We start from the raw sequence: 26,857 nt of genomic DNA on the forward strand, positions 1-26,857 counted from the left end.
CCTACCTAGACGATAGGCTGATCAGGGCTCGTTCACCCGAGCAGGCCCAGCAACATCTTAGAGTAACCTGACACTCTGTTCACAAACTGGGCTTCTCCCTCAATTACAAGAAGTCTCACTTGATACCATCCCAAAGACTCCAATTTATTGGGGCAGTCCTGTATACTTCTTCGGGGAAAGCCTCGCCACCCGAGGGGGGAGCTCAACACATCCTGCAGATGGTTACCACATTCCAGAGTGGCCATCATCTTTCCGCCTTCGATTTTCTGAGGTTGCTCTGTGTCATGGCATCCTGCATTTTCCTGGTTTCAGAGGCTCGCCTGAGAATGAGATCCCTCCAATGGGCTCTCAGACCTCAGTGGTCCCAGTTCACAGGCAGAATGTCAAACCACCTGTACGTTCCGAACAGAGTTGCTCAGGACCTTCTGTGTTGGGCTTGTAAAGAGAAAAAGCAAAAACAAAAACAAAGAAAAAAGCAAAAACAAAGAAGTGATGGCTGGAAGGTTTAGAATGAATCTTAACCACTGGCATTGCTCTGGGCTTGCAAAGAGAACATTCCCAATAGAGATTCTATTTGGCAGCCATGTCCGGAGATAACGGCAGTGACGGACGCCTCACTCACAGGGTGGGGAACCCAAACCAGCGATCTGACAATCAGTGGTTGTTGGTCTCCATCGGAGCCCAAACTACATATCAACCTTTTGGAGCTGAGGGCAATCAGACTAGGGTTGAAGACCTCCCTGCCGCCTGCACGGGGTAAGAATGCCCTGATAATGACGGACAACACAGTGGCCATGTACTACCTCAACAAGAGAGGAGGAGTAGGGTCACTACCACTGTGCAGAGAGGCAATGCAGCTCTGGTTCTGGGCGATACAAGAAGGAATCTATCGGTGTTAGGGAGAGTTCTCTCTTTAGGCTGAATTTCCTAACCTAATGCGTCCCCCAGCAGCTTTGCTGGATTTCTGGAGTTTGTTTTTTTCCTCCTGCCAAGAGTGAGACTATTTTTCTCCCACTCTTGGACATGATTTATGGTATTCCTTTGACTGGTAATGTATTTTATGGTCTATGGGGTCCTTTACTCCATAGGGTCTCATGTGTTTTTTTTATGTGTGTTACACAGCACCCTCCGTGCAGTAACACTGGGGTGTCATAGTGACACCCCACCATAGACTCCATACCCTGGGACTGACTACTGTCTCCCAGGGCATGTAAAGTCACCATTGGCTTTACTAGTCCCAAATTATTAACAGAAACCAGTACAAACCATCATATTGTGGACGTACTGGTCGGGGCAATTCAATTGCCCCGGGGTCTGTTAGTCGAGGGGGCACGTCTCTGTCCCCCCTGATCGAGTTTTGGCTGGTGGCAGCGGAAACTACTTTTTATATTCGACCGCGAATATTTCCCTATGGGATTTTCCCATTGTTCGAGGCTACCAACTTTAATTATTTAATTCTCATAGCCTCGAACATACCGCCGGTTTATTTAATTAATATTAATTCTCCGGTTGGTATTTTTTGCCAAGACTCGATTCTAAAATGGCGTTTGTTTTCTCTTCTGTGACTCCAACCCAAGTCGAGCCCCTTGTTCCACTTTTTGGCGGGCTCACCACTTAGCATGCTTGAGTGACAGCTAGGCTGAGTGAATGGGGGTTTTCTGCATAAAAGCAGGGCTTTGGGGACTGGACCTTCAGAAGTCGCCACAGGACCGGAGACTCCGACGAGGGAGAAGCTGAGCCGACCTAACACGACGACACCACTGGTGGAGCCCTGCAGAACCGACTCACCACTTCCCGATGACAGATAAGATCTCCCGGCTGGAGAGGCTTCTTCCCCTGACTGTTGGGCACAACCAGTTTACCTTTCTTTCTTCTCACCCCAGTCCGGTTTGTGGTCAAACTGCCCGTGCCAAGCACCCCGGCAGCCGGATAGCCACTCACCACTGAACCGCGAATCACCGGACCGCTCCTTGTACCTGAGAAACTCTGCGGCTGGTTTCTTCCCTGGCAGTGCAACGGACTCCTGTCTTCCTCCACGACGAGATCTTCTCTTCCCCCGGACGAAGCACTGACTTGCACCCGCTGCCAGGAACAACTGCCCCGCTGGAGCGTTCTCACCACTTTAAGGTACCGTGTCCGCCAGGCCTCCCTTTCTAAAGATTGCTACAAGGTAATAATAACGCCTTAACCTTCTGGACCTGGCTGGCCGCCTTGACCCTCTAACTGGTCCCTTTCTTTGGTCCAACTCGTTTTTGAACCTTTACAAGACTTTTGTGCACTGCAACCGTGTGACCTTGGACACATTTCGTTCTGATCCTCTGAAAGTGGATCCGGCCTCTTGAACTCCAACTTCACGGTTTTACTTTGCCTTCCTCCCTTGTTGTGTTCTGATAAAAGTGTTGGGATCTGTTTCAACTTGTTCTCTGCTCTTCTCTCCCTTTTTAAAACTAACTATTAGAGTGCCATCTATGTTAAGCGCTCACCGCTGTCTGAAAATAAGTGGGGTTTAACCTAAGACTTGTCTAATATTCTTTTAAGGGAGTGTATATCTTTTAGTGACCGTGTTTTTGAATTGCTTACTATTAATGCCTGTGTGTTTTTCTAGATGTGGTTTTAAATAAATAATTATATCTCTTTTACACCAAGCCCTGGTCAGTGTTTACTTGTTCTACTGTGTTCTCTTGACCTATTGTGAATACTCTGTATACTGCCTAACTCTTCTTGAGGGAAGTCTGACTGCTCAGCCACAGCTACCAAGTGAATCTGTGTGGTACAGACTGCTACCAAGTGGGTTTACTGCCAAACACCTGTAGTCCTAAATCTTTTTCAGTGGTCCCAGAGGGAACTGCACAGGTTTCTGCCTAACACTGGTGTACAGCGGTTGGATTTGTATTGAGTATACACTTTAGAGTGCTTGTTGAACACTTTAGGACAACTAACCACAGAGCTTAGCACTAAAAAGCTGATTTTCTAACTATGTCTGCTATGGAGAGTTATACCCTAGAATCATTGTCTGCCAAAACTGCTGATTGCTTAAAAGTATTGTGTAGACATAAGAATCTCTCTGAGAAGGGCAAGAAAATGGAACTTATAGAAAGATTGTTAGAAAACCAAAGTCTGGGTGGTACAGAGGAATCTACCCCCCCCCAGCAAATGTAGAAAACAGTGATGGTATTGATCTGAATCAAAGGGCCTCATTACGACCTTGGCGGAGGACCATGGCGCTATTAGCACCATGGTCCATGCCGCTAAGGTCCCAACTCCGCCATGGTGGATGGCGGAATTACCGCCCCATTCCAAGGTGAGTGGGGCGGTAATTCCCCATTTACCAATGGCCCCTTCCCCATTCCCATTTTTGCGCCATAGGGCATAATGGGGATGGGGAAGACGCTAAGTACGGTGTCGCAAATTGCGGCACCGTACTAAGCACCAAGGTCCCTTTGCGGCATGGTTTTTAACGCCTGCAAAAAGCAGGCGTTAGAATCACCATCCCGCAAAGGGACCTTGTAATCAGGTGTTAAGGGTCGGCGCCGTTTACGGCGCCGTAAAACCCTTAACGACTGACTTGTAATGAGGCCCAAAGTCTTGAGAATGAGTCAGAAGAGGAAAGTGAAACTAATGAAGTTAGCCACTCTGAGCCTCTGTCTGCATTACCTACTGTACCTACTGGGCCCATACCAGGTCCCACATGTAACCCTGCTTATTTTGAACTTGAAAAAATGAAGCATGAATTAGAGTACAAACGTTTTTTAGCTCAATCTGAAAGAAACCAAGAGCTAGAGTTCAGAAGAATGAATGCCCAGGCTGAGCAGAAGCAATCTGAGTTAAGACTCAGAGAAATAGAGCTTAATAATGAGTTGGAAATGAAAAAGTTGTCTGTGGAAAATGCTTCTCTCTCCTCTGGTTCTTCTAGGAGTTCCAGTCCCAAAAGACCCCAGATGACTAAGGAATTAGTGGGTATGTATGAACCTAGATTGGATGTGTTGGATTGGTTGAAAATGTTTGAGTATAATCATGGGCTCCAGGACATCACAGGGAATGAGTTACTTCCCTGGTTGTTCTCTAGGCTTCTCCCTGTTGCAACTGATGTGGTAATGGAGTTGGTGGAGGTGGATAAGAAGGATTATGAATGTGTGAAGCTAGCTTTGATAGCTAGATTTGGGAAGACCCCTTCCCAGTACCTTAAGACGTTTAGGACCCCCAAAAAGCATGATGGTACCCCTTGGGCTACCTGGGTGAGTGAAAGTTTGAAAAACTTAGAGGGATGGATCAAGGGTTACAGAGTTAACACTTATGAAGGAATGAAGAATCTTGTAATGTTGGAGTCAATTTATGATGCCTGCTCTCCTGAGCTCAGACAGCACTTGGCTGATTCAAAGGAATTAGATTCCAGGAAATAAGCTAAGGCTGCTGACTTGTGGGTTGCCAACAGGGCCACTCACAAGGATTCTGGGGCAACTCAGAAAAAGGATGAGGGAAAACAGCCGAAAAAGGACTCCAAAGAGAATTCTAATAATTCCAATTCCAAAGAGGGCCCCAAACAGAACCACAAGGGTAAGCCACAAGGGAAACCGAATCAGGCTAGTGTACCTTCTGGTGCCAAACCACAAGGAGGTCAGAACAAGCCACCATTCCAGAAAGCATTTGGTAAATGCTTTGGTTGTGGCTCTACTGACCATGTGAAAGGAGATTCCAGATGTAAGGGTAAACCTTCAGGGGTCCAGCTTGTCTCCTTAGTATTCGCTCCAGAGGAGGAAGTCCAAATGGCAAGTGGAAACTTTCTATTACTGGCTGATGAACCCATTGGAGTCTCAGCTAGTGTTTCTTTAGTGTCTCTGGGTCTGTGGGAACAACAGAACTTAGATGTCTATAATTCTATCCCAGATAATACTAAAGAGTATTATAAGGACAGTGTCCAGGTGAATGGTCAGGAGACTCCTGCCATTAGGGACACTGGGGCCAGCATAACTTTGGTGGACAAATCGTTTTTTCAGGCTGAGGATGTTGCTAAGGCACCCAAACGCCTCACCAAGTTAGCTGGAGGGCCTGTGCAGATGCTTCCCCAATTACCAGTTCTCATCCAGTGTAATGACATGACTGTAAAGATACCTGTCAGCATACAAAATGAGGTGCCAGGAAGGGTTCTGCTGGGTAATGACTTGAAAACTCTTGGAGTAGTGTCACATACCCCAGACCTCCTAGTAAAAGATTACAGGAGCTTACCAGACCTGCCAGGGAGAGAACCATGAGAGGTACTCCCAAGGAGATGATGAAGAAAGAGATCACTCCTGCTCCACTAGAGATGTCAGCTGCTGTCTCTAAGAAACCAGAAGCAAAGGGGAAACCTAAGACTTCTAATAAGAAACCAGCAGTCAGCACTCCAGTGCAGCCAACAAGGACTTCCCCTAGGTTGTCCAAAGTTACACCAGTAACTCCTCCTCCAGCTGAGGGTGAGAGGGAGGTATAACCCTGTGTGTTTGAACTAGACTCTGAAGAAGAGCTAGTGGAAGGCCAGGAACTCATCGGAGATCTGGATCCTGTTGACCATCCTGAGCTGCAGTCTTTACTGGCAGAAGGTGGACCCATCAGGGCAGACTTCAGTAAGGGACAGAGAGAATGTCCAACTCTGGAAGGTCTTCGCCACCAGGCAGATGCTCAGGCTGAAGGGCAAGAGCCTGGGAAATATAGGTTACACTGGGAAGATGGCCTCTTCTACAGTGAACCAACCGAGTCTGCACCTGGGGAACACAAACGACTTGTAGTACCCCAAGAGAACAGACCACAGTTCTTGCAGTTAGCCCATGAGATTACTTTGGCTGGTCACTTGAGTTTCAAGAAGACTAAGGAAAGGCTCTCACTCTACTTCTACTGGCCAAAAATGGGGGCCTAAGTAGATAAATACTGCAGGAGCTGCCACACCTGCCAGACTTCTGGTAAGGTTGGCTCCAAGAATGTGGCACCTTTAGTGCCTCTCCCAGTTGTGGGAGTCCCATTTGAGAGAGTAGGGATTGACATTGTTGGTCCCCTTGATCCTCCAACTTCCTCAGGCAACAGGTTTATACTTGTTGTAGTAGACCATGCTACTAGGTACCCTGAGGCAATTCCTATGAGGACTGTTACAGCTCCGGCTGTGGCTAAGGCCCTCCTTGGTATTTTTACCAGGGTTGGCTTTCCTAAGGAAGTAATCTCTGACAGGGGGTCAAATTTTATGTCCCACTACATGAAAGCCATGTGGAAAACCTGCGGAGTTACTTACAAGTTCTCGACCGCATACCACCCTCAGACAAATGGACTGGTTGAAAGGTTCAACAGAACCATGAAGAGCATGATATGTGCTTTAGAGAACCCCCTTAAAAGAAAGTGGGACCTTCTACTGCCATGCCTTCTCTTTGCTTATAGAGAAGTCCCTCAGGAGGGAGTAGGTTATTCTCCCTTTGAACTTCTCTATGGTCATCCGGTAAGAGGTCCATTGGCCCTGATCAAGGAGGGGTTGGAGAGTGCTCCTTCCCCCAAGCCAGTCAGAGTGACTGACTATGTGATAGGTCTCCGCAGGAGAATGTCACAAATGATGGCAGAAGCAAGTGATAACTTGAAAGCTGGACAAGCATTGGTCAAGCACTGGCATGACCAAAAGGCTAACATGGTTGAGTTTACTCAGGACCAGCTAGTTCTCGTTATGATTCCAACAAGGTAGAGGGCCTTGCAAGACAAATGGATGGGACCCTGCAAAGTTGTGGGTAAACTTGGAGAGGTCAACTATCTGGTGGACTTGGGCAACCCCAAGGAGGCTCCAACAGTCTTCCACACCAACAGACTAAAAGCGTATGTCTCCAGACCTGATGTAGGAGCTTTGCTTCTAGCATCATCAGAGGAAGAAGAAGAGAGTGAAGCTCTCCTCAGACGCTTACCTTTAGACGAAAAGATTGAAGGAGTAAATCTCTCTTCAAATCTGACACCTGAGCAACAGGAGGAGTGCAAATCTATGTTGAATCAGTTTGCCTATCTGTTCTCACTTTCACCAGGCTTGACCCCTTGGGGACAGCATGACATACTCACTGGTGACTGTCTGCCAGTCAAAAGCAGAGGATATCGAATGTCAGAAAATGTAAGAACCCACATCAAAGGTGAGGTCAACAAGATGCTTGATCTCTGGGTAATAGAGCCCTCTACTAGTCCATGGTCTAGCCTAGTTGTGTTCGTACCAAAGGCAGGATCTAAAGAACTTAGATTCTGTGTGGATTACAGAGCTCTTAATGCAGTCACTAAGACTGATGCCCACCCTTTGCCAAGGACAGATGAGTTGGTGGATAGACTTGGTGCAGTCAAGTTCCTCAGCACATTTGACTTGACGTCAGGCTATTGGCAAATAGCCCTGACAGACCATGCCAAGGAAGAAACTGCATTTTCTACCCCAGTTGGCTTATACCAGTTTAAGGTTATGCCTTTTGGATTGAAAAATGCACCTGTTACGTTTCAAAGAATGGTAAACCAGGTTCTGAATGGGATGGAGGACTTCTGCATGGCATACTTGGATGACATAGCAGTGTTCAGCAATTCCTGGGAAGAACATGTGGACCACCTGAGACATGTTTTGCAGGCTCTTGGAAAGGCCAATCTGACCATAAAGGCAAGTAAATGCCAGATTGGACAGAGTAAAGTGGTCTACCTTGGACATGAGGTAGGAGGTGGCGAAATAAGGCCTTTACCCAGTAAGATTGAAGCTGTGCAAAATTGGACAACACCTACTACTCAGACCCAGGTGAGAGCCTTCTTAGGCCTCACTGGGTATTACAGGAATTTCATTGAGAACTATGGGTCCATAGCTTCTCCACTGAATGTCATCTCCTCTCCTAAATTCCCTAAAAAGGTTAGATGGAATGAGGAATGCAATCAGGCCTTTGAAACCCTGAAAAAAGCTCTTTGCCAAGCCCCAGTACTCAGAGCTCCTGACTATCACCAAACTTTCATTGTGCAAACAGATGCTTCAAATGTAGGAATAGGTTCAGTCCTCAGTCAACTGGATGGGAAAGGTAGGGAGCACCCCATTTGCTTCATCAGCAGAAAGCTGAAGGATCCTGAGACAAGGTGGGCAACAATCGAAAGAGAATGCTTTGCTATTGTGTGGGCACTGAAGAAGTTTAGGCCATACTTGTATGGTTCTACTTTTGTCATTCAGACTGACCACCAACCCTTGAGATGGTTAATGCAAATGAAAGGGGAAAATCCAAAACTATTGAGGTGGTCAATCTGCCTTCAAGGGTTTGATTTCACCATTGAGCACAGGTCAGGGTGTCACCATCAAAATGCTGATGGACTCTCTAGGATGTATGTCATCGACTAGAGGTATGAGGTTCATCCAGGAGTGGATTAAATCCTCCTGTCCCTTAGTCTGGGGGGGGGGGGTGAGTGTTAGGGAGAATTCTCTCTTTAGGCTGCATTTCCTAACCTAGTGAGTCCCCCAGCAGCTTTGCTGGATTACTGGAGTTTGTTTTTTTCCTCCTGCCAAGAGTGAGACTCTTTTTCTCCCACTCTTGGACATGATATATGGTATTCCTTTGACTGGTAATGTGTTTTATGGGCTATGGGGTCCTTTACTCCATAGGGTCTCATGTGTTTTTTTTATGTGTGTTACACAGCACCCTCCGTGCAGTAACACAGGGGTGTCATAGTGACACCCCACCATAGACTCCATACCCTGGGACTTACTACTGTCTCCCAGGGCATCTAAAGTCACCATTGGCTTTACTAGTCCCAAATTATTAACAGAAACCAGTACAAACCATCATATTGTGGACGTACTGGTCGGGGCAATTCGATTGCCCCGGGGTCTGTTAGTCGAGGGGGCACGTCTCTGTCCCCCCTGATCGAGTTTTGGCTGGTGGCAGTGGAAACTACTTTTTATATTCGACTGCGAATATTTCCATATGGGATTTTCCCATTGTTCGAGGCTACCAACTTTAATTATTTAATTCTCATAGCCTCGAACATACCACCGGTTTATTTAATTAATATTAATTCTCCGGTTGGTATTTTTTGCCAAGACTCGATTCTAAAATGGCGTTTGTGTTCTCTTCTGTGACTCCAACCCAAGTCGAGCCCTTTGTTCCACTTTTTGGCGGGCTTCTCCACAGAAGCCTCCAAAAGTGGTGCCACTCTGTCTGGGTACCACAGAGGGTGTGGGAGGGGGTTTAGGCACCCTGGACCGAGTTACCTTGGTAACTCAGGTCGCACTCTTGTGTGATTGTCCCAAGTGGTGAGCCGGCCGGCTCACCACTTAGCATGTTTCAGTGACAGCTAGGCTGAGTGAATGGGGGTTTTCTGCATAAAAGCAGGGCTTTTGGGACTGGAACTTCAGAGGTCGCCACAGGACCTGAGAATCCGACGACGGAGAAGCTGAGCCGACCTACCACGACGACACCACCGGTGGAGCCCTGCAGAACCGACTCACCACTTCCCGACGACAGAGATGATCGCCCAACTGGAGAGGCTTCTTCCCCTGACTGGTGGGCACAACCAGTTTACCTTTCTTTCTTCGCACCCCAGCCCGGTTTGTGGTCGAACTGCCCGTGCCAAACACCCCGGCAGCCGAATAGCCACTCACCACTGAACCGCGAATCACCGGATCGCTCCTTGTACCTGAGAAACTCCGCGGCTGGTTTCTTCCCTGGCAGTGCAACAGACTCCTGTCTTCCTCCACAACGAGATCTTCTCTTCCCCCGGACAAAGCACCGACTTGCACCCGCTGCCAGGAACAACTGCCCCCGCTGGAGCGCTCTCACCACTTTAAGGTACCGTGTCCGCCAGGCCTCCCTTTCTAAAGATTGTTACAAGGTAATAATAACCCCTTAACCTTCTGGACTGGGCTGGCCGCCTTGACCCTCTAACTGGTCCCTTTCTTTGGTCCAACTCCTTTTTTAACCTTTACAAGACTTTTGTGCACTGCAACCGTGTGACCTTGGACACATTTCGTTCTGATCCTCTGAAAGTGGATCCGGCCTCTTGAACTCTAACTTCACGGTTTTACTTTGCCTTCCTCTCTTGTTGTGTTCTGATAAAAGTGTTGGGATCTGATTCAACTTGTTCTCTGCTCTTCTCTCCCTTTTTAAAACTAACTATTAGAGTGCCATCTACTTTAAGCGCTCACCGCTGTCTAAAAATAAGTGGGGCTTTACTTAAGACTTGTCTAATATTCTTTTAAGGGAGTGTATATCTTCTAGTGACCGTGTTTTTGAATTGCTTACTATTAGTGCCTGTGTGTTTTTCTAGATGTGGTTTTAAATAAATAATTATATTTCTTTTACACCAAGCCCTGGTCAGTGTTTACTTGTTCTACTGTGTTCTCTTGACCTATTGTGAATACTCTGTATACTGCCTAACTCTTCTTGAGGGAAGTCTGACTGCTCAGCCACAGCTACCAAGTGAATCTGTTTGGTACAGACTGCTACCAAGTGGGTTTACTGCCGAACACCTGTAGTCCTAAATCTTTTGCAGTGGTCCCAGAGGGAACTGCACAGGTTTCTGCCTAACAATCGGCAGTTCACCTAGCCGGAGAGCAGAACATGGCAGTTGACGCTCTGAGCAGGCAGAGCACAGTCTCCCAAGAGTGGGAACTAGCTCAGGAAGTCCTTCAAGAGATCTTCACCCTTTGGGGAACCCCTCAAGTGGACCTGTTTGCGACCAGTGTCAACCATAAGTGCGAACTGTTTTGCTCAAGGGAATTTCGTCCAAGAGGAGTTCTAGGGGACGCGTTCATGGTGGACTAGGAGTTTCCACTCCTGTGCGCCTTCCCTCCAGTCCCCGTCATTCATCACATGTTCAGGAGGTTGAGAAAGTTTGGGAAACCCATGATCCTCATTGCCCGGATTGGGCCAGGAGGACGTGGTACCCGGATCTTCTGGACATGTCCCTCTGCCCTCCAATATGTCTTCCACAAAGAGGGGATCTTCACTCGCAAGTGGAAGGTCGGGTTCTCCATCCAGAGGTCAAGACACCCAGCCTTCACGCATGGTTTCTGAAAGGCAGAGATACAAGGATTGGGAGCTCCCGGATGACGTAATGGAGATTTTGCTTTCGGCCAGAAGACCAGCAACAAAATCTTTGTACCATTGCCGTTGGAACAAGTTCAGCAACTGATGCAGGGATAAGAATGTGGATCCATTTCTATGTGACACACCTACGGTGCTTTCTTCTCTGTTACAGTTGGCAAATCTGGGGCTCCAGATTGGAACAATTATGGGTTACCTAGCGCTTTCCATTTTCAAGCGCTCCTCGGAGGAGGATTCATATTTTAAGATCCCTCTGATTGTTCAATTCTTGAAAGGCCTTACTAATGTTTATCCACCAGTCCCATTCAATGTCCCTGTATGCAACCTCAATCTAGTGTTAAAGGTTTTAACATGCATTCACTTTGAACCTTTACACTAATGCCCTTTAAGGCTCTTGACATTAAAAACCTGTTTGCTTATTGCAATAACGTCAGCCCACAGAGTAACCAGGCTGCACGCCCTTTACTGCAAACCTCCACATTTGGTATTCCATGAAGACAATGTCATTCTCAAGGTAAAGCTTTTGTTTTCACCGAAGGTAGTCTCCGACTTCCACTTGTCACAAAAAATTACCTTAGCAACTTTCTATCCACCTCCTTATCCAGAAAAGGAGGAGGAAAGGTTGCATAGGCTGGACCCAAAAAGGGCACTCACTTTTTATATATCCAGAATGGCTAAATTTCGCCAAATGACCAATTATTCATCGGCTATACTGGTCCCAAATTAGGTCTTGCGGTTACTAAACAAGCCATATACAGATGGATCTTCCTGGCTATTGGCGTATGCTACAGATTAGTGGGCAAGGACCCGCCCGGAGGCCTAAGAGCACATGCCACAAGGGGCATGGCAACCTCTGCTGCTCTTCAAAGAGGTGTCCCAATCAATGATACTTGTTCAGTGGCCACTTGGTTGTCTATCCATACCTTAGTATGACACTACTGCCTGGATTCATCTTCCAGTCAGGGAGGACAATTTGCAAAAGCGGTCCTTCATTCAGTCCATGATTAGATCTAAATTGAATTGGTACTCCCACGTCCAAATTATTACTGCTTTGGGAATCTATCATAAAATGAGGACTACGTGGGAAAAGGTTCCTTACCCCGATTACGTTCTTTCGATTGGATGTTCCTCGCACGTACTCGCACGTATTCCTCATCGCCCTTCCCAGCCTAACCTGCAGTACAATTTACGTGTTATTACACTTTACGCTTTCTGTGAGCCTATGGTCTATGGTACGCCTGGATCTCATCCGACGTGGAAGGTCGATCCTTTACATTCTCCTCGAACTCACAAACCTCTGATCCCACCCTTCTCCCTGTCGGCGTCCCTCAAGGATCAGTCCTTGGACCACCGTTCTCCACCCTCTATAACTCTGCCATAGGAAGACTTATCTCATCCTTTGGCTTTAACTATCACCTTTTTGCTGATGACACGCAAATATTTTCCTCCTTTCTCTCCTTCACCGAAGCCATCTAAGAACAGATTACAAACTGTCTCACTGCAATTCGTCAGTGGATTGGTCTCCGCTGCCACATGCTGAATTCTTCAAAAACAGAAGTCAACTTTCTCCCAGTTTCCAATGCCATCCCTCCCCTCCCCTATCTCGTTCCCGCCTGACCTTCTTGATATTTTACCCAAGGCTTGCATTCTAGGGGTCCTCTTTGATAGTGACCTACGACTGCAGCAGTTCACTACCACTGCCTCTGCTGCTCATATTAACCTCCTCAACATTCGGAAAATGTGTCCTTTTCTTAGTAACCGCTCTACAAAAACTCTAATATCCACTTTATTGTAATATGCCGTAAAAGGTCTATTTTTCCTAGGCAGCACACTATGCACTAGTTTCTCCTTCCCCGCAGGTGGCTCCTGCCCTGGCCCAGACACATCTGATCTTTGTTTTGATCCATGCACGGAAACACCAGCTATTATAATATTCTAACCTTACATACGAACTGTACACTTGTCAAACCGCACAACCGCACAGACGCAAATATGATCTAAAAAACTCAAATACAGATGCACAGTAATAGATTCCAAACCACACATACATGCACCCGCGAACAAGCACATTGTTTGAACCGGCATTCTGCAGTCCTTTGAAACTACACCGATGGAGTGGTTGTTTCTGCTTTGTGAATGAAAACAAACAATAAAATTGCTTACACATTACAAAGACACTTACATAAGGTTACCCAAACCTATTGTTTTTACCAATGCCTGTCTGTATTGTCTTTCTTTGCTGCTTGTTGGTACACCCTGCCTCACTGTGAGGTTCTATTCACTGTGAATACAGCAACGGTGACAGAAAAGGTGTACTTTTCTATTGCGTAGAGCCATAGATTACATGATGCAAACAGGAAAGGTACACCAATCAGGGTCGGACTGGGACAAGAAATAGGCCCGGACACTGAAAAAAAAGTGGCCCACCCCTCGCCTCACAAAAGTGGCCCACCCCTCGCCTCAAAAAAAGTGGCCCTCAAACCATCATCTGTGAATCCTGTCAATTCACGACTTTACAGAAAATGCTACTTATGGAGCGTTCATGAGCTTCCCACATTACATCACAGCTCATAAAATATCGTAACTTTGCATACAAGAATGGATCACGATATGTATCATTAATATCTGTGTGTATAGATCCATATTGTCAAATTACTGTGAATGCAAGCGGACGTCCAAGGCCAAATGATAATATGTTATTGTATAGCACTTACGCTTAAGCTCTTTTTTATAGAACAAATTTGCATGCAATATCACCCAACCTGTGTTGGTACTCATTTATCGACCTAAGAAGGATGAAAGGCTGAGATGGCCTTGCTGGGATTCACACCTGCAGATCACACACACATCGCACTAGCGAGCGCTCAACCCACTGAGCTATCATATCGGATATAGTAAAATGAGCAATTATTATTTGGTGGATACCATTAAACTGGTAACTGAGATTTAACGGCAGACCAGTTAAGTTCATCTGCAGGTCTGGTGCAAATATGGCTGCATTTCGGGCCTGCGTGCATCTACTTTTCAGGCTTCAGATCAGAGGTTGGCAAAATAGGCAAAGCAGCACACTCACAGGACATCCCATACTCTGATCACTCATTACCTCATACATGCAAACAAACATCCTGAACAGCATGCCAGAATGGGAAAAATAGACACATTACAACAAAGCATTCATTCATTGTGGACAAATGAAGACTAGTCAATGGCCACTTGATGTGCTATTGTCAAATATTTCTCATGTAGTCCGTACGGTGTATTACTACTGTAAGTCATCAGTTATCATTTACATTCGCTAAAATATTATGGAAAATGCATGTTTTTTGCAAAAATGTGAGCCGTTTTTCGAAGGAATGTTTCTTGCTTGGGCCCATTTATACTGGAGCGTGTTTACTAATCACAAGAGAGAGATACAACATACATGAAGATCTGTTGAACACATGTGCCCTCATTGATGCATTTAGCAACACCTCTCTGCGGCTTGTCGTTTTAGTGTTAAGTGGATGTAAAGACCAGGAAACTGGAGCTCGCCTGTGTAAGCAACAGGAAGGAGAAAGGATGAGAACTCAGGAGCCAATAAATCATGCTTTTTATGGGTGACCCACTGACCGACCACCCCGGCGAGCGAACAAACACCGAAGAAGGCAGAGCTGCCAGGGTGTTGCAAAAAATAACAATGTAGGGCACCTTCGAACACATCCAACCCCCAGTGAAGGATGTAAGGAGGAGTGTCTCCTAATGTTACACTTGGACTAGAGCGCAGGTCCCTTCCCTCCACCCAACAGGCCGCCTTTGTGCTGCGGTGCACATCCACCCCGTCGAACAACAAACATGAATGACCGTGGTGGCCCTTTCAGTGTTGGCCTTTTATGGGACAGGCCGGACAGCCAATGACCCAAAGCATTTTCTAGAAATTAGTTCACACTCACAGTCTCTGAAAACATCTTTTTTTGGCAGGCAAATGTTGCTGCGTGCTTTCCAAGTGCGGCAAAATCTTTACCTCAAACCACTTTGACAAATCTAGCCCCAGCTGCATTACATGGACTAGTAACAAATCAAATATCATACTTGAAATGCTTACATTTGGAGCACAACATTTCTTAGCTGTTAAATATGCGTGCATGGCAAGCACTTATTGTCATGTGGAAATCAAGAGCTGCACACATCCTCAAACTTAGTCACTGTGAACGGGGACGGGGAGTACCCTCCTCTGGCAGCACATTGTCATCACACAAGCAAGACTGGAATGGTTACTAGTATGATCTCACCTCCTCTCAGCAGGGCCGTCTGCATCTCTCTCCGCTGCCAGTAGCAGCAGGCAGGCAGCCTGTGGCACGGGCCTGTGGGGTGGTGGTGTTGGGCTGTGGGGTTGATGATGGGTCCCTCACCTCTGTGCCGGCAGGCTGGCCTGGGTGGCTGGTTGCTGCCTGAGTGCTGCTCTGTGCCCTCCTGGGCTGACTGGGGGCGGTGGCACACCCCAGACCATCCCTGAACACCGTACATGCACCCAAGCCGCCGGAGGAGAGAGCCAGGAGCACCAGGCACACCAGCGGGATCCTGAGAGCTGCCATTCTCGGGCTCCTAGAGAGAAACGTCCATGAACTTCATGAAGGGGTGAGCAGGGAGAGGTGACTGGCGCTGCCTTCTCCGCCCCCACTGCTCTGGGTTCGAGTCGTGCGCTCTGTACCTGGACCATAAAGGCAGCACCGGGGCGGCGAGGTGATGTCACGAGAGGGGAAGGCGCGCCTTTTCAATGAAGCCCCCGCTTCCTCCACCACCCCATCTGCCCAGCTAGAAAGGGACTTCCCTCCTCTCAGAGGAGAGTGTCACCAGTCTGTGCCCAGCGTGTCCTGCGGGGCCAGTGCATGGCAGGAGCCCAAGGGTGGGACCTCCCCAAACTCCCTAAGGTGTCGTGCAGGCAATTTTTCAAAAATGATATGCCCCCCACGCAATACGTTGCAGCCTGGCTCCACTGTAATACAAAACACTGGGAGGGAGCAGGCCGGGCTGAGGCAGCTCCGCCCAGCATTGCCGCTCCCTCCCAGTGTTTTGTAACACTGACTGCTGCTGGCGGCAGGGTGTGGCGGCCGGGCCGCGGCAGTTGGCCGCCGGCCCGCCGCATTTATCAAAGAAAGGTAACACTTCAGTGTTACCTTTCTCTGCATCTGCGGCGGGCTGGCGGCGGCGGGCACAGGGCTGCAATTGCAAAGGATCTGTAAGTTGCTTACTTACAGATCCTTTGCAAATTGCATCCATCCGTCCGGCGAGGCCGAGGCCCTGGGGGACTGGTTCCTGAAGTGTGAAGGCTTCACAATGAAGCCCATGCCTGGGCCGAAGCCGGCCCACATGGTCTTCAGGAACCGGCCCCCAGGTCTCCAGCCATGATTTTGCATCGGCCACGGGCCGATTGGCCGACGACCCAATCCGACCCTGACATCAATAGGGATATTAGCTGAACACTTGCTGATGGGCATGGATGATGCACTTATAGATGTCGGATGGGATTTCGTCAATGATGTGAGAGATCACTAGTGCTGTCATAAGCAATGCGAGAGTGATAATCTGAATGCAACCATGCAATTTAAATTGAAATCTTGAGATCCCGTTAACACTTCATTTTAATACACATATATATATATATATATATATATATATAGAGAGAGAGAGGTGATGGAGAGAGAGGTCTTCTGTAGCCTGTGTTTCCCATATCACTCGTATTCTGTGTGTGACTTTTTGAGCATTTATTCTGTCTTATCTGTGATTGCCTGTCTCCCCTGCCCTGCATGCACGAGTTCCCTGCATTGCCATACTTGTAGTGTCCATCTCCCCTGCATATCTCGCATCCTCTGTCACACATGTCCCATGGCTGCAATGTCAACCTTTATGTAGCTCTCGCTCTCCATGCGCTGAGTGCCACTCTAGGCCAGCTCCCACAATCACATACTTGCATTTTGACTCTGTGTAAATTACAGTCCCTTATCCCTCGTGTAAAGAAGATCGCATACCTGGACTATAGTGAAGTCCTCGGGGTACATGCTCATGTACCTGCTGGTGTTGAACTGGATCCAGAGGAGTGTCTTGATCGACATCTGCGAAGAGGACTGGAGCCCAAATGTGGAGAAAACACAGAGAGAAGAAGAAAGGTGTGGGAAGAGAGCAGACAAAATAAATCTATAGCGAGAGTGTACCCCAATGTTCCAGCAAGTAAAACAAGACACTTAACGTTTCTTATAGAGCTTAACAACTATAACATACTACCTCAAATGCCACCACCACAACAACCTGCATCTTTTCACTGCCAGAACTGCCCAGCAGTCTCCACCTGCGCCACCAAGAACACCACCTACATCCCCAACATACCTCCTAGTTCCTACCCTAAAACCAACAACACCCACTTCGGTGTCATCTTAAAAGGCCCAATGCTCAAGAGCTTGGTAGTCTTCAAAGCAGTACATGGAAGATACCTTTCTCCCCCGAAGCCTCCAAATGTAGCTCCAGGCAGAGAGATTGTGATGTTTCAAAGTTAAGAGTGACCTGACCTGAACTTTACAAGCATCCAGTTGGATTTCCCACTCCAGCATGGCTCTAAATAATTTAGAAATGCAGACTCTCCTTTTGAAATCATGCCAGGAATGTTATTTTATGTTATTTTGCACTTATATAGCGCCTTATATACCATTGGTATGGTCTGAAGGCGCTGGTAGGTTGAACTCCCTTGGGAACCGAAGTTCAGATCAGTAGAGAGAGTAGAGAGAGTCAAAGGTGCATGTGAGCACCGGTTATGTGTGCAGCTCGTGCGGTATTCGTGTAATAGCTGCTTCTTAGCGGTAGGTGTGGTGGTTGAGAGATCAGGAGAATGTGTTTGTTCTGGCGGGTTTTATCCAGAACGCCTGGCTGGGGGGTGTGAAGCCAGCAGTGTTTATTTAGAATGATGTGCAGTGAGCGGCAGATGTTGGTATGAGAGCAGTTATACCGAATGGTGTCATAGTATCTCTGTGTTCTAGTTGAGTGGTGATGTAAATAAGAGAGTAAGCGTGGTGGTGTGATCTGATGGGTTATATGCTCTTTAAACACTCACTGCATTCTAGGCCATACTATATACGTTATGCAATTCTATGCTCTCCAGTCCGTCCAATACTCCTATCTGCCCGCGCGCTCTAGTCTGTCCCGCACATGCACTCTTGTCCGCCCGGCTCATGCCCTCTTGTCTGCCCGACGTGTGCCCTCTTGTCCGCCCCACGCACGCCCTCTTGTCCGCTCCACGCTTGCCCTCTTGTGCATACCCATCCGTTCTATACACTCATTCGCTCCATACACTCATCCGCTCCATATACTCATCCGCACCATCAACACATCCGCTCCGTCCGCTCCCTACACTCATCCGCTCCCTACCCTCATCCGCTCCCTACACTCATCTGCTCCCTACACTCATCCGCTCCCTACATTCATCCGCTCCCTACACTCATCCGCTCCCTACTCTCATCCGCTCTCATTCGCTCCCTACTCTCATCCGCTCCTTACACTCATCCACTCCATCCACTCATCCACTCCATACACTCATACACTCCATATGCTCATCCACTCCATACGCTCATCCACTCCATACGCTCATGTGCTCTATACACTCATGTGCCCTATACCTTCGCCAGGTTTGTACATTTGTCTGCTCTGGTGCTCTACACACTCTCCGCACTTCCGCATTCATCCACTATCCACACTCGTGGGCTTTACATACTCGTCCGCTCCACATATTCATCTGTTCTACACACTCATCGAGTTCACTCATCCCCTCCGCACACTCATCCCCTCTGCACACTCTTTCCCTCTGCACACTCTTTCCCTCTGCACGCTCATTCCTTCTGCACACTCATCCCCTCTGCACGCTCATTCCTTCTGCATGTTCATACCCTCTGCACACTCATCCCCTCTGCACCCTCATCCCCTCTGCACACTCATCCCCTCTGCACACTCATCCCCTCTGCATAATTCATCCCCTCTGCACAACTCATCCCCTCTGCACACTCATCCCCTCTGCACACTCTTTTCCTCTGCACACTTTTTCCCTCTGCACACTCTTTCCCTCTGCACACTCATTCCCTCTGCACACTCATTCCCTCTGTACACTCATCCCCTCTGCGCGCTCATCCGCTTCACGCACTCATCCCCTCTGCACACTCATCGCCTCTGCACACTCATCCCCTCTGCACACTCATTCCCTCTATACACTCATTCCTCTATACACTCATGTGCTCTATAGACCCAACTGTTCTATACATTCATCTGCTCCGGCTATCTGCACACTCTCCGCGCTTCTGTATTCATCCGCTATCTACACTCGTGCGCTCTACATACTGATCCGCTCCACAAACTCATTTGTTCTACACATTCATCCGGGTTTACGCTCATCCGTTCTGCACATTCATCAGGCTTACGTATTCCTGCGTTCTACTTGCTTCACCGTGTTTACGCAATCCTCCGAGCTACATGCTCGTCCGCTCTACACACTCATCCGCTAAATATGTTCATCCATTCTATACACTCATCCGATCTACATTTTCATTCGATTTCCACATTCATTCGAACTATATAGTTGTCTGTTCTTCCATTCATGCATTCATCCACTCAGCGCATCTGCTTCACCTGCTTCATCTATTCTAACTATTTCATCCATGCCATTCACTTTGTTCACTCGTCTTGCAATTCTGTCTATTTCAGGAGTTTAAATCTCGTTACTGATTCCGTAAGATTTACTCTTATTAACCATTTTTCTGCTTTGATCTACTTTATTCGTTTAATTCTGGTTGTCCTTCTAGTTTATATTGGGGATTATTGGCTGTCAATTTCTTGCATCAGGTAGTTTGTTGGGTTGGTATCATTGAGTTGCTGTTAGTCTGTTTGGGTTATTTGGTACGGGTTGATTTTCAGGGGAAGAGCCAGGTTTTCAGTAGTTTGCGGAAAGACGTTAAATCCTCGGTTAGGCGGATGTGGGGTGGGAGTGAGTTCCATAGCGAGGGCGCCAAGGCTGAGAATGATGATCCACCTAACCTGACTGAGTTTGTCTTTGGTATGACTAGGAGGCCGGCTGAGCTTCATCTCAGGGTGCGAGGGGGGTGATAGGGTTTTAGCTTGTCTTGAAGATATTGAGGTCCGGTTTTATGCAGTGCTCGATGGGAGATGCATAAGGTTTTGAAGGTCACCCTTCGGGCTACTGGGAGCCAGTGCAGCGTCTTATGGGCTGGGGAGATGTGGTCTCTTGGGCCGGGCGCAAGTAGCATTTTGGCAGCCGCATTTTGTGCCCTTTGGAGTTTATTCAGTTGGTACGCATGGATTCCGAGTTATAGGGGGTTTGCGTAGTCCAGTCTTGATATAACGATTGATTGGACTGCGGAGAGTCTGTTGGGAAAGGAGAGATATGGAAAGATGCGCCTGAGGGTTTTAAGGTGGTAGTGGCAGGACTTTGAGACGTTGTTGACTTGGCGCGAGAGTGTTAGATCAGAGTCAAGGGTGCAACTAAGGTTTTTCACTGAGTTAGAGGGGGTCGGTGAGTTGCCCATGGCGGATGGCCAGGGTAGCGAGTGCGGAAGAAGTTCTGAGTTGCCACGTACCATGATTTCCGTTTGGAAGGGGTTTAACAAGAGGTGGCTTTGGGACATCCAGAGTTCTATGACGAGGAGGCAGGAGGCCAGGTCAGGTCGGGAGTTGGGTTTTGAGTTCAGGAGTTTTAGAATCAGTTGAGTGTCGTCGGCGTAGTTGTAGCACAGGATGTTGTGTGAACGAATTATCGGTGGGAGGGTGATGAAGTAGAGATTGAATAGGAGGGCGGATAGGCATGCTCCTTGTGGGACTCCTGTGTCGACTGGTCTGCCTTGGGATGTCTAGGTGGAGAGTATCGTTATTTGGTACCTATCTTTGAGAAATGAAGCTATCCATTTAAGAGCGGTTCCACGGACTCCTAGGGAGTGGAGGCGGTCTAGGAGGATTGAGTGGTTGATTGTGTCAAAGGCGGCGGATAGGTCAAGAAGGATTAGTGCGGCGCATCCCGCAGAGTCTGCTGTTATTTTAAGGTCATCCCAGATTGAGGTTAGGGTGGTTTCGGTTCCATGATGGACTCTGAAACCTGATTGTGCGGGGTCAAGGAGGTTGTTGGCCTCAACAAAGGCATTTAGTTGGGAGTAGGCGGTTCGGTCAATGAGTTTGGCAAGGAACCTGGTGTTTGAGATGGGGTGGTAGTTTTTGGGCTCGAGAGGGTCGAGCAAAGGTTTTTTAATTAGAGGTTTGACATGAACCGTTTTGAATGCGTCGGGAAAGATACCAGAGGATAAGGAGGCATTTATGATGGATCTTGCGTGTTCACCTGCGCAGGTGGAAGCGAAAATTTCTTTGAGGGTTGTGGCTGGGCAAGGGTCCAACGGAGAGCCGGATGGTTTGCGGGCAGATAGAAGTTTGAGAAATTGCTCTGGAGATATTGGACTAAAGGATTCGAACATTGGTCGGGTAGTGGTCGCAGCCGATAGACTGGGCGGTATGGGGGAAGTATTGTCTGGTGGATGTAAGAGAGCTAGCTTGGTGGTTAGAGTATTTGTTCTTTCGAGAGCTGTGGTGTAAAAGTGGAGGGAGAGTGAGTCGCACAGTGATTGGGAGGGGGTTGGGACGGTGGTGGTGCAAGCGGGTTTGGTGAATTCGGAGATGATTTTGTGGAGTTCTTTGCTTGGGCTTTTTTTGCTTTCTGGATTTCGGCCTTGTACTGATAGAGATGTCTGGCCAAGGTGGCCTTGCTCTCCTGGGTTTTGTTATTCTGCCATTTGCGTTCTAGGTATTTATATAGTTGTTTAGTGGTCTTCAACTCTGGAGTAAACCATCTGGGGAAAAGGCCAAGGCGTGTTGATGGTTTGCAAGAGGGAGTGAGCCGCATCAGAGATGCATTGAGCCACGAGTCAAAGGCGTCAGGGGTTAGTTGTTTATTGAGTTGGCAGGTAGGTGGTGGAGACTGGGGGAGGGCGTCGGCTAGGTCCGGCACAACTATTCGTTTTTTCCAGCATTTGTGTAGATTCGGAGGTACGCAAAGGGGGTCAGGTGAGCGAATGGTGAAGGAGAGAATTAAGTGATCGGACCAGATGATAGGGGTGGGTGGGTTTAAATGAATCCGGGTGTTGGAGCTAAAGATGGCATCAAGAGTGTGTCCTTTACAGTGAGTCGGGTCATTTATGTGGGGTTGGAGGTTCATTGCGTCTAAACCGTCAACCAGAGAGTGTGTCATAGGGTTGGTGGGGATGTCGAGCCATATGTTGAAGTCTCCAAGAAGGGTGAGGTTGGAATGGTTTAGTTGAAGGGTGGCAATAGAGTCGCAGAGGTTGTTTGCGAATTGCCCAACATAGCCAGGGGGTCTGTAGATTATTAGGAAGCTGTGTGAGAGCGAGGCGGAGAGGGATAGTTTAACGAGGAGGAATTCGCAGGAAGGAATGGAAGGTTGGTTGTCGATGATTGAGGCGCGGGAGGAATGGTTCAGTGGGATGAGGGAGTAGTCAGGGGGGAAGGCTTCATTGGCGATTGGGGCAAAGTCGTCCGAGAACCAAGTTTCGGTGAAGAAGAACAGGTCTGGTTTGTCAGAGGTGAGGAGGTCAAAGATGCAGTGTCTGTTTTTTGCTACGGATCGGGCATTAAAGAGGATGCAGTTCACTTTGGCAGGCGAGGATGGTCTCGGGGCTGGAGCGGAGGGGGGTGTTGGCGGAGAGAGTGGAAGCTGGAGAGGAGGTGGGGTATTAGTGTGGGTGATGATCGTTGGGAATAGTGGGCGCGTTGACGAAATGGTGCGCTTCGGGCCGGATTGGGTGCTTGCCTGTGTTAGGATGATCGGGTTTGGCTCGGGGATTTGAAGGTGGGTTGAGGTCAGTTAGGCGTTTCAGTTGCAGATGATGAGAAGTCGAGGGAGAGGGGTTTCAGGAAGGGTGAAGCCACAGGGGAAGGAGGTGATTGGGGAATAGAGGAGGTGGGTCGAGACAGGTGAGGTGAAGAGTGTTGAGAGGTTGATGGGGACCAGGTACGTTTCCTCTTTAGTTTCTTTGTTGTGATTGGAGTGTGAGAGAGGGTAGGGAGGTCAGAGGAGGAGAGGGATGCGGCTTTGGTTTTTGCTAGGGCCAGGCGTGCAGTTTTTAGGGAGGGGAAAGGGAGTGATCGGTGGTGGAAGGTGGGGAGGATTTGTGGGCAAGGCGGGGGGTGGGAGGTTGTAGGTCGGGATGTCCGTGGTATGATAGTGAGAGGAGCGGGGATGGTTAACCTTGGCTGGTCGGTGGTGGGGTTCAGGGGAGGAGTGATCTTAGGGTGGATGTTTGCAGGGCGGGATGTCCCCGGTATGATAGTGAGGGGAGCGGGGATGGTTATCCTTGGTTGGTCGGTGGTGGGGTTTGGGGGAGGAGTGGTCTTATGGTGGTTGGGTCGCCATCTTGCCCCTCTGGCTTGGTGTTTGGAGAGGGGAATGGTAGGGAAAGCAAAGGAGGGTGGGTTGACTGGGGAATAGGGGGGCCGGGACGTGAGGGCAGGCAGATCGTGCAGTGGGAGCGGTCCATGGTGCTCGTTTCCAACAAACTTTGGTGGAGTGAGTGCACTCATGCTTAGTAGCTGGTAGGTGTAGTTTCAAGTGCGACTTTTAGTTTATTGGACTTATATAAATTCAGTGATATCACTGGCTGAGAGTGAGCTTGATTTCAGGGTTCCACGAAGCCCGGTGATATTATTCACTAATTCTAGGTTTTGGTGAACTATTTGTACTAGCTTGCAGATATTAGGCCGTTTTGAACTGTAGCTAGCCGTTAGGAAGTGCTAATTAGGCGGTCTATTTAGTTGTCGCTACAGCACAGTTACGCTGTTGGGTAGGCTTTCTAGTATGCTGGAGTACAGGTAAACTATTAAGGAGGAATTGGATGTAGCAGTACCCCAGGTATGGTTTTAGTTGGACTTTTAGGAGGAGTTTAGGCAGGTTTTTAACTGTAGTTCTAGATTTGAGTGGGGATATGCTATTAGGCACACTTCAGGTTCGATTTGCACAATTGAAATTCAGACTATTACGTGTACTTCTAGGTTCAACTGATCACAGAGATGATGTTGGGTTAATTAGGTACTAATAGGTACACTTCTAAATTCAACTGTACACATTACTAGGGTTATTCTAACTTAGGTTTTGTGCAGGGAGGCTGTTGGGCACACTTCTATAATCAGCTTTCGCAGAGAGGCTATTGGACACACTTCTAGATTTAACTATCACAGACGGGCTATTCGGTACACTTCTATAGTCACTTTCACAGAGAGGTTGTTGGGCACACTTCTATAGTCAACTTTCACAGAGAGGTTGTTGGGCACACTTCTATAGTCAACTTTCACAGAGAAGTTGTTGGGCGCACTTCTATAGTCAGCTTTCATAGAGAGGCTATTGGACACACTTCTAGATTCAACTGTCACAGAAGGGCTATTGGGTACACTTCTGATTGCAACTTTACAGAGAGGCTATTAGGGACACTTCTAAATGCAACTTCCACAGGAGGCTATTAGGGACACTTCTAAATGCAACTTTCACAGGGAGGCTATTGGGCACACTTCTAGATGCAACTTTCACAGGGAGGCTATTGGGCACATTTCTATAGTCAACTTTCACAGAGGATATTGGGCACACTTTCTAGATGCAACTTTTCACAGCGGGGCTATTGGGCACACTTCTAAATTCAATTTTCACAGTGAGGCTATTGGGCACACTTCTATAATCAACTTTCCAAGGAGGCTATTGGGCATATTCTAAATTTTAATTTTCACATAGAGTCTATTGGGCACACTTTTAGTTCAACTACTAAATTCAACTCTTACAGAGGGGCAAATGGGACACTACTAGATTCAACTTTGAATAGAGAGGCTATTGGGCACACTTCAAATGCACCTTTCACAGAGAGGCTATTGGGTACTCTTCTATTCACCGAGGCTATTGGGCAGACTTCTGTTCACAGAGGTTATTGGGCACACTTCTAACTTTAACTTTCAGAGAGAGGCTATTGGATACATTTCTATTCACAGGCTATTGTGCAGACTTCAATTCACAGGGGCTTATTGGACACATTTCTAGAATCAACTTACTCAGAGAGGCTATTGGGCACACTTCTATTCACAGAGGCTATCGGGCACATTTCTAGATTCAACTTACTCAAAGAGGCTATTGGGCACACATTATTCACAGAGGCTATTGGGCACGCTTCTAGATTCAACTTTCACAGATAGGCTATTGGGCGCACTTCTATTCACAGAGGTTATTGGGCACACTTCTATGCAACTTTCGCAGAGAGGCTATTGGGCACAACACTAAATGCAACTTTCACACAGAGACTATTGGGCACACTTCTAAATGCAACTTTTCACATAGAGGCTATTGGGCACACTTCTAAATGCAACTTTTCACAGAGCGGCTATCGGGCACCGCACTAAATGCAACTGTCACAGAGAGGCTATTGGGCACAACACTAAATGCAGCTTTCACAGAGAGGCTGTTGGGCACATTTCTAAATGCAAATTTCACAGAGAAGCTATTGGGCTCACTTCTAAATGCAACTTTTCACAGAGTGGCTATCGGGCACAGCACTAGATGCAGCTTTCACAGAGAGGCTATTGAGTGCACTTTTAGATGCAACTTTTCGCACACAGGCTATTGGGCGCAACACTAAATTCATCTTTCACAGAGAGGCTATTGGGCACACTTCAAATGCAAATTTCACAGAGAGGCTATTGGGCACACTTCTAAATGCAACTTTTCACAGAGCGGCTATCGGACACACCACTAGATGCAGCTTTCACAGAGAGGCTGTTGGGCACATTTCTAAATGCAAATTTCACAGAGAAGCTATTGGGCTCACTTCTAAATGCAACTTTTCACAGAGTGGCTATCGGGCACAGCACTAGATGCAGCTTTCACAGAGAGGCTATTGAGTGCACTTTTAGATGCAACTTTTCGCACACAGGCTATTGGGCGCAACACTAAATTCATCTTTCACAGAGAGGCTATTGGGCACACTTCAAATGCAAATTTCACAGAGAGGCTATTGGGCACACTTCTAAATGCAACTTTTCACAGAGCGGCTATCGGACACACCACTAGATGCAGCTTTCACAGAGAGGCTATTGGGCACACTTTTAGATGCAACTTTTCACACAGAGGCTATTGGGCACACTTCTGTTAGGGAGAATTCTCTCTTTAGGCTGAATTTCCTAACCTAGTGAGTCCCCCAGCAGCTTTGATGGATTTCTGGAGTTTGTTTTTTTCTCCTGCCAAGAGTGAGACTCTTTTTCTCCCACTCTTAGACATGATTTATGGTGTTCCTTTGACTGTTTATGTGTTTTATGGGCTATGGGGTCTTTTACTCCATAGGGTCTCATGTGTTTTTACTATGTGTGTTACACAGCACCCTCCGTGCAGTAACACAGGGGTGTCATAGTGACACCCCACCATAGACTCCATACCCTGGGACTGACTACTGTCTCCCAGGACATGTAAAGTCACCATTGGCTTTACTAGTCCAAAATTATTAACAGAAACCAGTATAAACCATCATATTGTGGACATATTGGTCGGGGCAATTCGATTGCCCTGGGGTCTGTTAGTCGAGGGGGCACGTCTCTGTCCCCCCTGATCGTGTTTTGGCTGTTGGCAGTGGATACTACTTTTTATATTCGACCGCAAATATATCCCTATGAGATTATCCCATTGTTCGAGGCTACCAACTTTAATTATTTAATTCTCATAGCCTCGAACATACCGCAGGTTTATTTAATTAATATTAATT

The 26,857-nt window shown here is 47.6% G+C and overlaps 1 protein-coding gene across 4 annotated transcripts in view; it reads right to left on the reverse strand.

Annotated features, from left to right (window-relative positions):
- Positions 1-26,857, reverse strand: part of ITGAL (integrin subunit alpha L) — a 1,445,000-nt gene that overhangs the window by 40,361 nt on the left and 1,377,782 nt on the right. For all 4 annotated transcript variants that reach the window (XM_069651639.1, XM_069651640.1, XM_069651642.1 and 1 more), the window contains one exon: positions 17,051-17,146. In XM_069651639.1, coding sequence (XP_069507740.1) covers positions 17,051-17,146 — 96 coding nt within the window. The remainder of the gene's footprint in view (positions 1-17,050; positions 17,147-26,857) is intronic.

This window comes from Ambystoma mexicanum, chromosome 3p (genome assembly GCF_040938575.1).
Source record: "Ambystoma mexicanum isolate Mex_15411 chromosome 3p, UKY_AmexF1_1, whole genome shotgun sequence".
NCBI lineage: Eukaryota > Metazoa > Chordata > Amphibia > Caudata > Ambystomatidae > Ambystoma > Ambystoma mexicanum.